This window comes from Centroberyx affinis, unplaced genomic scaffold, assembly GCF_046629955.1.
Source record: "Centroberyx affinis isolate AG114_WGS23_722 - 3 ecotype Tasmania unplaced genomic scaffold, CSIRO-AGI_Caff_v1 ptg000730l_1, whole genome shotgun sequence".
NCBI lineage: Eukaryota > Metazoa > Chordata > Actinopteri > Beryciformes > Berycidae > Centroberyx > Centroberyx affinis.
The window spans coordinates 51,722-64,187 of NW_027279345.1; the positions used below are offsets into that span (position 1 = coordinate 51,722).

The 12,466-nt window shown below is 40.7% G+C and overlaps 1 protein-coding gene across 1 annotated transcript in view; it reads left to right on the top strand.

Annotated features, from left to right (window-relative positions):
• The first annotated feature begins 5,856 nt into the window (after positions 1–5,856).
• The window catches only part of sorcs3a (sortilin related VPS10 domain containing receptor 3a), a 67,560-nt gene continuing 60,950 nt past the window's right edge, over positions 5,857–12,466 (top strand). Inside the window, exon 1 of the mRNA XM_071519747.1 lies at positions 5,857–5,940. Within this exon, the coding sequence (XP_071375848.1) occupies positions 5,872–5,940 (69 nt within the window). The 5' untranslated portion in view covers positions 5,857–5,871. The remainder of the gene's footprint in view (positions 5,941–12,466) is intronic.

Sequence of the window (12,466 nt, forward strand, 5' to 3'; positions counted from 1 at the left end):
GTGAAACTCGGGGTGAGTGTATATTCCGCAGATAAACACCTTGACAGCTTGTACATTATGACTCCACCTTGCTGAGATATGCCTTGCTGATGGTTGCAAAGATTATTAAAAACTGCTGGATATTTGCTGCCTTTGCTCAAGACACTCCGCCAACACATTCTTCACGCTTTCTTCTCCTCTCCCTCTAATGTTATGCCGCCATTTCCGTTCACTTGGCGTGCAGCGTATAGCAGAATGGATTTTCATCGTCATCATAAAAGTTTCAGCTGTAGCTCTGTCTCCCGACTCCAAACAATGCCCATTTGCTGGAAGCCAGTGGTAATTTCATTTGGATTTGTGATTGTGGGTAGAGCATATTAAATGCTGAGTTTAGCCAGTGACAATGAGCAATCATAGTCCCTTCTGCCTAGTGCCTTTTTGTTGTTTTTTTAATCATTCATTTACAAGCTTTGCCTCTGCAGTGTTTAATGGCATACCATACATATAAACAGAGACGAAGAGTCTATTCCAAAATGAGAAAAACACATTTGCCATTTCATATTTGTATCAAGGATGTCAGGGTCTCTAAATTTGTATTATGTATGAGCACTCAAGGGCTTAAGATACCTACAATCCTCACATTTACTTTAATTTTGTGCTATCAATCACTTTGTAAGACTGGGTGTCACTGTTTTCACATGGCAGATCTTGGTTAAAAGGAAACGTTTCAAATATATGTCTACCTCGGCAAATAGCACTTTGCCCTCGACACTTTCCTTTTTCCTTCACCACACGATGCATTTGTCCCTTCTACACAAGTCCCTCATGTGGGACTATTGCCAGTTTGAATCCCTGAACTGGTTTGGAAAATCTGGATGGGGAAAGGGAATAAATACCTGTCTTTCCTCCCTCAAGAACTACTGCTGAAGAACCCTTGAGTAAACACCCACTGGTCAAGTGGAGTTGTACACTGGCCAATAGTAAATGACTGGTTGCCCTGGGCAGCGAGCACATGTAAATGTGTGTCACTGTATGAATTCAAAGCAAGGTATAGTGCAGGAACAAGGCATAGATGCTCAGCAAACACTTCTCTGGATAAATGAAGGTTAATAAGAAGATTTTAGGCTTGCCCAAATCCTGTCTCTCATGCTTTGTCATCCAAATCCCAGGCGTTGAGTTCTAATCTCTCATTTTCCTGGTCGCCCAAAGTTCCTTGGACTCCATCCAGACAGTGGAGTTGCGTCTAGGACCTGCGGCTGCAGCCGAATTGGCTTTGTCATCCCCCTACAGTCTGTTCCTGGAACAAAAGGCCGCAACAGCTCAGACAATAGCCGTGGAAATGTCTGTGATGCATTCAGCCGTCTCTACCCCTGACCTTCAGCACTGCATGGAATGGCTCGGTTCACCTGTGCTCAGAATGTTTTTAAAGCGCATCAGTCAGTGAGTGTTCAGAGTCTGTAGGCTTGATTTTGCCGCAGGGTTCTCCGCTAAGAAACCTTCTCTCTGCGTCTCCTCTCTCTCTCTCTCCGAGCCTCCGTCTCCCTCTGTCTATGTGTGTGTGTCTCTACTTCTCCTCTCTCTCTCTCTCTCTCTCTCTCTCTCTCTCTCTCTCTGAGCCTCCAAATCCCTGTGTCTCTGCGTGTCTCTCTTACTGAGGACAGACACCTGAGTTCTTGCTCCTTTGGTTCAGCTTCGACAACCACCTGACGATGCCTTCCCCTTTGGACTCCAGATGAATGTTGATTTGGTGTTTCCTGCTCTCATCGTGGCTGTTTGCTGTCTGTTATCTGTGCTCGCACACCACTCCCTATCACATTTCTGTTCAGTGACCAGCCAAAGTCAGCCAAAAGGTCTACAGTCAGGACTCAGATCAGTAACCTTTTGTTCTCCTCGGAACAATAACAAGAGACTTCAGCTTCTGCATGCTTCAGGGCTATGTGCTTTGTTTGTGTGTGCTTGAGAAACTAAGATGATTTGGTCGGAGTTTTGGTTCTTCTGTCTTTGACACGCATGACTCTCTCTCTCCCTCTCTCTCTCTCTCTCTCTCTCTCTCTCCCCAGAGCATGGTCAACAGTGTTGTACACCAACACTGAATTGTTCTGCTTTACTGGCAGCCATCTGGCGAAACCTCACAAACAATCCCTAATGCGATTTCTGGCCACTGCTTTTTTTTTTTTTTTTTTCCTAATCATTTGATGTTCACGGACTGTGCTATAGTCTCTCTCTCTCTCAACAAATGGAGGGCTTCACTTCACACAAAAACAAATGGAAAACCCCACTTTATGTCAGTGTAGATACAATAGATGGCACTGCGGGACGTTTGAATGTGGTAATTTCTAGAAGAGATATTTCTCTGCTTTTCCTCTGACCTAGTATGCCCTATAAATGTTAGAATCTCCATTTTTTATTAGATTAACTATCTTAATAACTTTAACTAATAAATCTGCAACATTTTCACCTAATTAAATGTCCATTTTGCTATTCTCTACTGCCGATACCATAGAATAATGATTTAACCTATAGTCAGTTCCGCTTTTACATTTGCTGTTCTATACACCATGAGGAAGTCCCTCTTTCCTGGGAAATGTGTTTTACGTTTACAGAAGAAATAATAACAGTTTGTTTGGAATAAATATAAGAAGGTAATAGGAATATAAGAAGCCACAATCTACACTGTCTTTATTATTACAGTATGTTGTGCCAGTGCCAACATTGAGTGCAAAACACCAAAGCAATGACCACTTATCACCAAAAGTGTCGCCAAAATCAAGAAAAACAATAAATCTTGTGGATTATCACTTTAAACTGTAGTAACCACCATGCAGACAGAGACAGAGACATTTTTTAAGGTGATGAAGTTTGTTAAGCAGTTCTTTAGAGAGACCCACTTCTCAAAAGCACAAAAAAGAAAAAAAAGATAGACGGGTGTTCTTTGCTTTTTCCCTGTGCATGAAAGTAAGGGTTGATTATGCTCTCTGAATACTTTGTTTACCTCCAAGAACATAGCGTTCCCACTGTTGTGAATCTGTTTCATGCTCATATCCACACTTACTGAGGATTCTCTACTCAAGACAGACTGACATAACACCCAAAGAGTCAAATCTGCCTTAATCTCTTTTACTGATAGTCACGAAATATTTCCAACCACTATCTTTCATCACAAAGCTGAAAAAGCCATTACTTCCACAGGCAAGCTCACAAACTGCTTGTCTAAACAGAAAAGGAAACGTGTTGCTTTTGCAAAAAGCACTCAGATTTTGTGCTTCAAATTGAAAATATGTAGAACACTCAAGGCAGTAGCAGGGTTATTTTTTTTCCTCTATACTTGCTAAACAGTGTCTCTCCTACTTCACCTCCCTGTTTCTCTGCACACAGCAACACGACAAAACAACAGGTAAACAAGTGTCTCGATGGACTTGGCTGATGACAAAGAAATGACTGAATAGAAAGACACATCAATGAAGTGCTGAAATGCTCATTGAATTGCAAGGCTGGGATAAACGCTGTAATCGCATGTTAATTATGAGTACAGCTTCTCTCCCTGCAGGCACTCATGAATATTTAGACATTTGAGCTTCTAGAAAGCTAGGAAAAAGGATCTCACACCAACTGTTGGTGGCATTCGCAGTTAACAGTGTGGACAACTGGTTTACAATAATATTTAACCAAAAAATACAAATACTTTAATGATAGATATGCATTTGGTTTGGGTGAAATCCTTTTTTCTGTCGTGCTTTATGGTGAGGTTATATAAAAGGTTTTTACGCTCTACTAGATCAAGTATGACAACATCAAGCCATTTACAATACCAAATATAAAATTATACCTTATTGGATGGTTCACAGCTCTATGTACAGAGGAATACTGTGGCACCAACTACTATTTGTCTTTTTATGTCTTTTTTTACATATATATTTTTCATATGAAGCTGCTGACCCTTATTTACCACAGAGTTTGATACATATGACACATCAGCCTATACGGTATATACAGGAGTATAACAACTTTATTTTGTTGCATGGTAACATTAACCTCGTCATCCGTCCCTTGAGGCTACCTCTATGTAGTGAGTGACGTGGGTGCATATCGCATTACACCACACTGTATTTGGAGTTTTATCTTGGTTTCAGAAGGAGACTTCTGTTTTTATCAGCAGACCTACCTGTCACAGTCCGCACAAACCAGCACGTTTTACATTTTAGGCATTTAGCTGACAGTCTTATCTGCAGTGACTTACAATGAGTAAGCGGGTAGTATCTCGCTCAAGGACACTTCAATCGCACGCACAGCTGTGGCAGGGATCGAACCTCTGACATTTTGGTTACAGAACAGTCGAACCACTCGACCTTTCTGCTGCCTCGCTTTTACAGAGCCAAGCCTCATGCCTCGTCTGCTGTTTTCCAGAGAAGCCAGCCTGACTATCCCCCCTTTCCATTTCCCACTCACATGGAACCCATTCAAAAAATATGAGCCGTGCCTTTCTCTGGTCATTCCTCTCATTTGATATATCGCACCACTACCACAATCTCGTCCTATAGATCTGTTCATTTTCCTTTTCCCATTGGATAGTCCTCTTGTGCAGGGGGAGAGGAGGGTGAAAGAGGGGGGGCGGGGGGTGGGGTGGGTCGCACTCAATCTTGGTCCACAACCGAGGGCTGACACCTCCCTGCTGTGTCCAGGCCAAAGATATTACCACTTCCATTTATGACACCTACCCATATGCATTAGTCACACTCCTTTTTAGTTAGATGATGAAGGAGGATCTGGAAGTAGTGAAACAGCTTCAATTTATAGGAACTTGAGGAGGCTCAAAACTACGTAATACAGATGCCAACGGTGTAGCTCGCTGCATCTGTTCCACATCAGGATCATTCTCGGTGCAGCTCTGCTCTCCTTACCTCAATTTTAATATCCTGTGGAAATCGTGCTGTCTGTCTGACTTGTTATTGTGCTTTGTAATCATCGCAACCACTGTCTCTCTCAGAGGCATTCAGGAATGAATTTGAATGAGAGAAATCTCTTTGCAATTTCACTGAAACCCCATTACCACTGAAGCAGCGCTAGCAGTGGTCCGACTAAAAAAGGAAAGAACACTGGAATAGGTATCTTCTTCATTTCCCTCATAAGACCATGAAGTCGACTGCAATCCAAATGGGAGTTGTGCCACAGTTGTGGGAGGGTGTTCACTCCCAGCAGACAGAAATAATTTGAAAATCCTGCTGCATTCGTAAAAAAAAAAAAAGAAAAGAGGGTACAGCAGTAGGCCTGTAATATTCTATTTGAAGACAGATTTGGTAGTTACTGGTTATGATGGATCCATGTGGAGTTTCTAGGGACTAGACCGGCTAACAGGCTCATTCCCACTGTTAAATTATTAAAGCCCATGGGTTTGGGAACATCCACATGTTTTTGCACTCGTCATATTTTATTTCATAGTAGTCATTGGGAAAGAATTAATTATTTACAGTGCCGGGTCCCCAGACGCTCTAGAATGGTTCGTTTTTGTTGGCAGCCATAGATGATTGGTTAACCTTCTCTTGTTCTACAGCCAGAGGTTCATTCCTGTACACAGCGCGATATATATACCATAAGAACCACTATTCGCCCACTGTTTTACTGTTGGGTCTGATATTGCATTCTTTTTCATCATTCTAAATAAGAAAAATAAATAAAAATTGAATTGCACACAGTCTCAGTAAACATTTTCAAGGTATTTGTTTGACAGTTTTTCAGAAGTTTATTCACACCTTAAATATTCACCAAACTTTCAGTCTGAGAAAATGCCTCTCTTTGTTGCTGTCTACCATAGCCTTTGCCTGCTTCTGATTACATTTTTGCTATTTTTTTCTCCTTTCATTCAGATCTACTGACTATGGGTCCACATATGAGAGAATGAATGACAAAGTAGGATCCAAGACCGTCCTGAGCTACCTATACGTCTGTCCAACCAACAAGAGAAAGGTGAGATTATGCAAGATCTTTCCTTCCAATCCCTTTTATGATTCACCACTTGGGCTTTATGAACTAGTTGTGAGCACACACAGTATGCTACCAAATGCTACCATATATACAGTATGTTACCAAAAATGTAGAAGACAATCTGTGGACTTTACATCAAGTTGTGCCCACATCTGTGTCAAATATTATTTGCAATTTTTGGGGGTTTTGTTTCGGTACAGTGAGTATAACATGGGTGGGGCCTCTCAAGATGATACAGTTAGTGAAAGAAAGTTTAGTTTAACACATGGACATATTTGAAAGTCACTCTAGTATATTTTTCTACGATTCACAACTTACTCTTACACTAAACCTGAATTGCCCTGGTGTGGTAAACTCCACCCACCTGGAGCTCCAAACAAGTATTTCAGAGAGAACTGGGATTGTTGCCAATAGGTCACCAGTATAAGACAGTAGTATGAGAATGTAGTAGTACTGGGCATTTACAGTATGAGTATGTGAATTTGTGCAACCCCCCATCTGTAGAAACTACTAGACTGCCTCCAGGCTGTTTGCATGAATATCAATATGTTCTTATTCAACTTACTGCATCGTGCTAAATTAAGAATAATAATTTACAAATACTATTTGACCCAGGTCTTGGTAGATAGGCTTCATCCTCACGCTTATTCCAAAAGAGTTTATTCATATGAAGGAGATTATTAAGTGGATGATGTTGAGCATTATACAACAGTTAGTCCCGGTCGAGCAATTTGATTGGACAAGAGGCATTCCATGAGTGCTGATATACAGTATAACAGCACTGGGACGCTGTACTGGCAAGCTAACCAGCTGGTTAGCACTTCTAGCAGACAATACAGTGTTGTGCAACAAACAAATGCTTACCAGATATTTCCAGTACACGTCCACACAAAACTCTAACTTCATTCGCACCTAGTAGCAACAACGCAAATATTGATACATTTGACCTTAATTATGAATGGTTGGCCGAGGCGGAAGAGTGGGAAGCAAGTAAGCTGAAATCGTCTGTGCTAACATAAAAGTAGCTAGCTAGCTAGCAGTGGTGCCATGCCATTGTTCGGACAGCCCATTATTCCAATAGTCCGAAAACTCCATGCCTGGCTCCATCCACAACCATGGCTTCTGACAGCCTTGACCGTAAGCTTGCTCTAACCCTAACCTCAATGACCCCATGCCTGAACCCAACCACCTCCGGGATGTCGGACAAATGGTCTTTCGGTCCAATATGGGACATTTTTCGGACTATTGGGGTTTCGGAATAATGGGTCGTCGGAACAATGGGCAGTCCCCCTTGCAGTCGGGAAACAGTTTACCTGTTGCTTGGCAACACTTGGTAGTGGAATCCTGAGGGAACTGTTTTTGTTGGCGGAGACAAATAACAGACAAAAATCATCTGTTGTCTCAAATTACCATTACTTGATGAATAGCTTTGTTTATACAAGTGTTGTATAAAAACAACAGTTGTGATTATCTTCGGCACTCGGCCTGCGGCCTCGTGCCTACGACCGAATCACAGCCGTGCTGATATACAGTACAACAGCACTCCCTCTCGTGTGATATCGCTCAGTTAGGCTGATCCATTCTTTCTAGTAATGCAATGCCTGACATTCATAGCTGAAGAGATGATAGTTTTGCAGAGACTTGACATGACGATGTTAAGATGTGTGATTGTACCCAGGCAATACCTGTAATACTAATATTTTTAACATTTCACCAGGGACAAAATATGATGAGGATTCACACTTATTCTCATAGGATAAATCACTACTAAACACTTTTTTTTAGAAGTTAAAATATAACGGCACACTCAAGCACACACATCTCAGCCCTAAGACATTCTCAGGTGGATCATTGAGATCATGCCAATAGACTAAAACTTGCCAACAGGTCAATAAGCACACATGAGCAATCAATACGCGCAATCAATAAGCTGTAGGCCCAATCAATCAGGCACAGTGGCAATCAGTCAATAACCACCAACGACTACATAATCAGCATTAGGCATGGCTACAATGAACATTTTCGAAACATTTTGCTATGCACATTATGATGATAAAATAATAATAATGATACTTGCAGTCAGATAATAAATTACTGGAGCAAAGACAAAACAGTATTTTATTTTAACATGGCAGTTGAAATACGGAAATAAATAGCGGAAAAAAAGTAAAGTCGATGAATGAAAGAGCTATGTACATGTAAACAGGCAATTCACTGAGAAATTACTTCAGTAACACGAATGAAAAAACAAAGTAACATCAGTGTCATTCAGACCCTTTGGACATTTTACAGATGGAGGATCTGAGTTATTCACATTTTCTAAATAGCAGTCTGGTGGTTTGGAAGTGAAAGAGACATTGTGTGGCTTTCTTTTTAAGTGTTTTTTTTTTTTATTTCTCCTGCACACCTGTGAACAGGAACACACAAAACACAAACGCCCTATTGTTTTAATCATTAACTAGGTTGCAACAGTGTAGATGTCACTGCAAAATTGAAAACAGTTGGCTTTATTCCAATGATTTATAATAATTTTCAACCACAGGCTGTTGTGTGCGATAGGATGTTGTGGCAAAATTACTTGGTATAGAGCAAGACATGGGGACTCGATACTAGTGCTTTGATTGTTTTCTTATATAACAGGTGCTGCAAAGCTAATAACAACCAGACTGTCCTTGAAAATAATAGCTTTGTCTAAGTTGACCTGCCTGATTACTTAAATAAACACAAATCTGAAGCGCGTCAGCAGACTTACAGAAAAACAGCACGACTCTTCCGTGTGACAGCAAGTGGCTCAGGTTCATCAGCTGCACTCTCCCAAGGGCGAGCCGAGGCACTGACCCTGAATACCTTTACCTGGAGAGGGACTTTAAGGCATCCTGGGACTGCCGGGCTAAAATACATCAGCGCTAGGAGCTGGTGATAGCCAGCGCCGACTCAGTCCTCCTGGCTTCTCTTATATGGAGAAAATTTAATTTCACATCAAGGGGATAGCAGGGATCTATAGTCCCTTAGGTTCTCTCTTTTTGCTGATGTGACACACTTTTTGTTATTTCAATTTATATAAGATCAGACAAACTTTATTGGCACCCCAAGGAGGAAACTGAGATAGCCTCATCACACTCAAAACAAAGAACAATACATACACAGGATATAATAATACCTGGGGAACATTGCACAGTCCTGATATCAGAAACATTAAATTTGATAATTAAAATATACTCAAGGTATTTGATATGGTTTAAGGTAAGTTATAAAAAAACAGTGGTTTTATTGGTAGCATTGTTAGTGAAGTGAGTCATGGCATCCAAGAGCAAGTAACAATCTCATGAGAAGATTTTTTTCTCCAAAATGGAACGTCTGACCTCTGGCTCTGCCCATGGCCCGTTTCCCCCTCTGCACCTTATCTCTTACCTCATTAGTTTGATTTTTATCATTGCGTAGATGGATGGACCTTTGCATGCATGCTCAGTATGTTGCTTTGTTGCTCCTCGCATCTGAATGGCCATGTTTAGCATCTGCGTGCGTTCTTCGGATGAAAGGAGAAATCACTTGTCACAATAGAGACGGCCAGTGATGATGCTAAATCACTCTTAAGATATAATAATTTCATATTTCTTTCAACAACAATACAGGAATCAATATGTTTCCACCACAGCATATGTAGAGTTACACAGAATTGTTTCACTTATGGTTGTCCGAGGAAAAAGTTGAAGCTGTGACCTTTTACAATGGCACATTATAGATTTGAATGATAGTGATGACATTTAGCGCAAAGCTTCTAAAAATGACACCTACCATGAATCTTATGCGCTGCATTTTGATGTCTTTTTCCATCTCGGTCTGCGCTCCGGCTCTGATTGAATGGTTGATAGATTAGGTTAATTTCAAATTGAAGACAATGCGCAGTTAAAATGCCATTGAAGAAGCACAACAGTACAAACGTGACGATTAAATGTGGGTGATTAAGTCTTCATCCACAGTAAGAGCATATTGCACTGACAACTCTGTGAAAACCTTCAGTCAAAGACGAAGCTAAATTGATCCGGCTTGATGTGATTTATTTGGTATGGGGCGTCTCCTCCCCTGTGTTGCTGTTTTATAGATAGTTCCACTTACCACAAGATACAGGACTACTGAGCTCCATCTCCATGCTCCAGACTATGCACAGCTCAACATCAGGCTGATAAAACACAAAGGTTATCCCTGCAACCTCTATTGATTTTGTATTGTTACCCACCTCACTCGCTTGCCTCCTCACAAAGGCTGGGTGGATGCTGTGAAAGAAATCTTAATCACCCCTTGCTAGAGCTACTAATGCTATCGGTCATTGTGATTTTGGAAGTGAGTAATTATGGTTTGAGGGTTATTGTTTTAGTTGGCAGCAGAGAAATCGGTTATTGCACTGATGGCTGCCTTTTGTATTGGTTGTGGATTCTTACTAATCACAGAGAAGACAGACAGAAACTGGCTTGATATAATAATGCGTAAGGTTACGACACAATGTGCCTGTACTCACTCCTACTTGGCTGTAAATGGGTAATCTAGGTCTGACAATACTTTCTATAGGGCCTTGTCCCAATATTAAAAGAGTGTATTGTGAGCCTTCCTGAATCAACCTGTGAAAAGAGATGAGCAAAAACCGCTGCAGTTCAAGGCCATGGCTATATAGAGAAGGGACCATAACATTCATATGAGCTCTGCATTGACAGAAGGAGAAGGTTTTAATATGAAATCCCATATATATATATACACATATATGATAGATAAATATATACACACACAGTACATACTGTATAGCTGTGCAAAATACACTGAAATAGCCGATGTCTTCAAGGACTCCAGGCATTTGTACTTTCCCATTTAACTGTGAGCCATGACAGTGAACTAAAAAGAATGCAAAGCAAAATGTAATTTCCCATTTATAATAGACTCTGTCGCTTACTATAATATTATAGAATATTATTAGAGCTTAAAAACTGTAAATTACATCTGACAAGCTCCTAAGACACTGGCAGATATAGGGAGGCTTTGGCGTTCCATAGTGACGGGTAATGAATGGCAAGATTGGAAGGTCTGGGCCAATGAGAAATCCTGGTCGAGGATCTGCTGCCTGTTTATTGGTGCTTAATGAAAAACAATTTATCTAAATCACCACCAGGGAGGGTTCCTGCTTAAAGCTCTGGGAAGAGGGGTGGTATTTTTGTCAGTGACAAATGTGCTGCTGTTTTTCCAATTCAAATTGAATTGACGAGAGAAAACACAGCCGTTTGGGGTGTGAGCACAGCCACTACCCACAATCCCACCACACAGTCCGCACAGAGCCATGGGTGTTGTAGTTTTGTTATATTTAAAGCCAGATGAGAGATTCCTACAATATTTTGGAAGGATAACAAATATTTACTAGAAGAGCTGTATATATCTGCTTAATAGACACACCTGCCTGCTTAGTGCACACTGTAACTATTTAACATAGAAACTGTAATATTTCCAGTTAAATTGTGGTTTTCAAATTGTAATTTCATTTGTGTAATGCATGGATTCTATCATAGTTTATGCAGTTTAATTCAATAGAATGGCATTATGTCAAAATATATTACACGTCTAATTAAACACTTTTTCTTCAGTCAAGCAGGAATTCCTTTGACCATGTTGGCTGTATCCACAAATACTTGAAATGTCATGAGTTGTAAGAAGTATGCAGTGTGGAATTCCTATTATTGAATTCTTTAATAATTGTGATAGGTCTGGGGTAATTATTCTAAGCATGAAATCTGGGCTTCTACCACTGTGACAATGTTAAATTTGGAATTAGAAATTCATTGGGTGGAGAAATGCTGAGAAATGGGCCATATGTTGTGCTAAAATGGCCCACATGTTAAACAAATAAAGTGTGGTTGCTTACTTTCCTTTTGCTACTATAACTGGACTACAAGCTCACTATCCTTACTCTTATTTATTATGACAAACCAATTTCAGGGATTTCAAACAGCTCAAAAGTCTTCTTTGAGTCCTTTTTAGATAAAACACAGTTTCACCATTTGTCTCTGCGTACAACCATGATTTTATTTTGGAGAGGGTTGATGAAAACTCAAAGTGCTTACTCCGGAGTGCACACAAAGTGCCACAGAAACATGGCAACAGAAGCAAGAGGCACACTCATGAAATGAAGTTGGAAATGCAGTGAAGTTGTTTGCCAAGCGTAAGCTTGACGCGTGCCAAAAGCCAGGCCTTTTCTGCTGACACTGCTCCTGCTCCTAACATCTCTTTTCTGTCTTCTCTCATCTCCCTATTTTTCCACCTCTTTGCTCAAACTCACCCTTCAACTCCTGTTTTCTCTCTTCTTCAAAAACTCTTCTTTACTCCCACACATGCTTGCACATATGCACACACACACACACACACACACACACACACTTCTCTCCTCCTCCCTCTCCCTCTCTCTTCTTCCCTCTCTCTCTCTCTTCTTCCCTCTCCCATTCTCTTCTTCTTTCTCCGTCTCTCCTCTCCA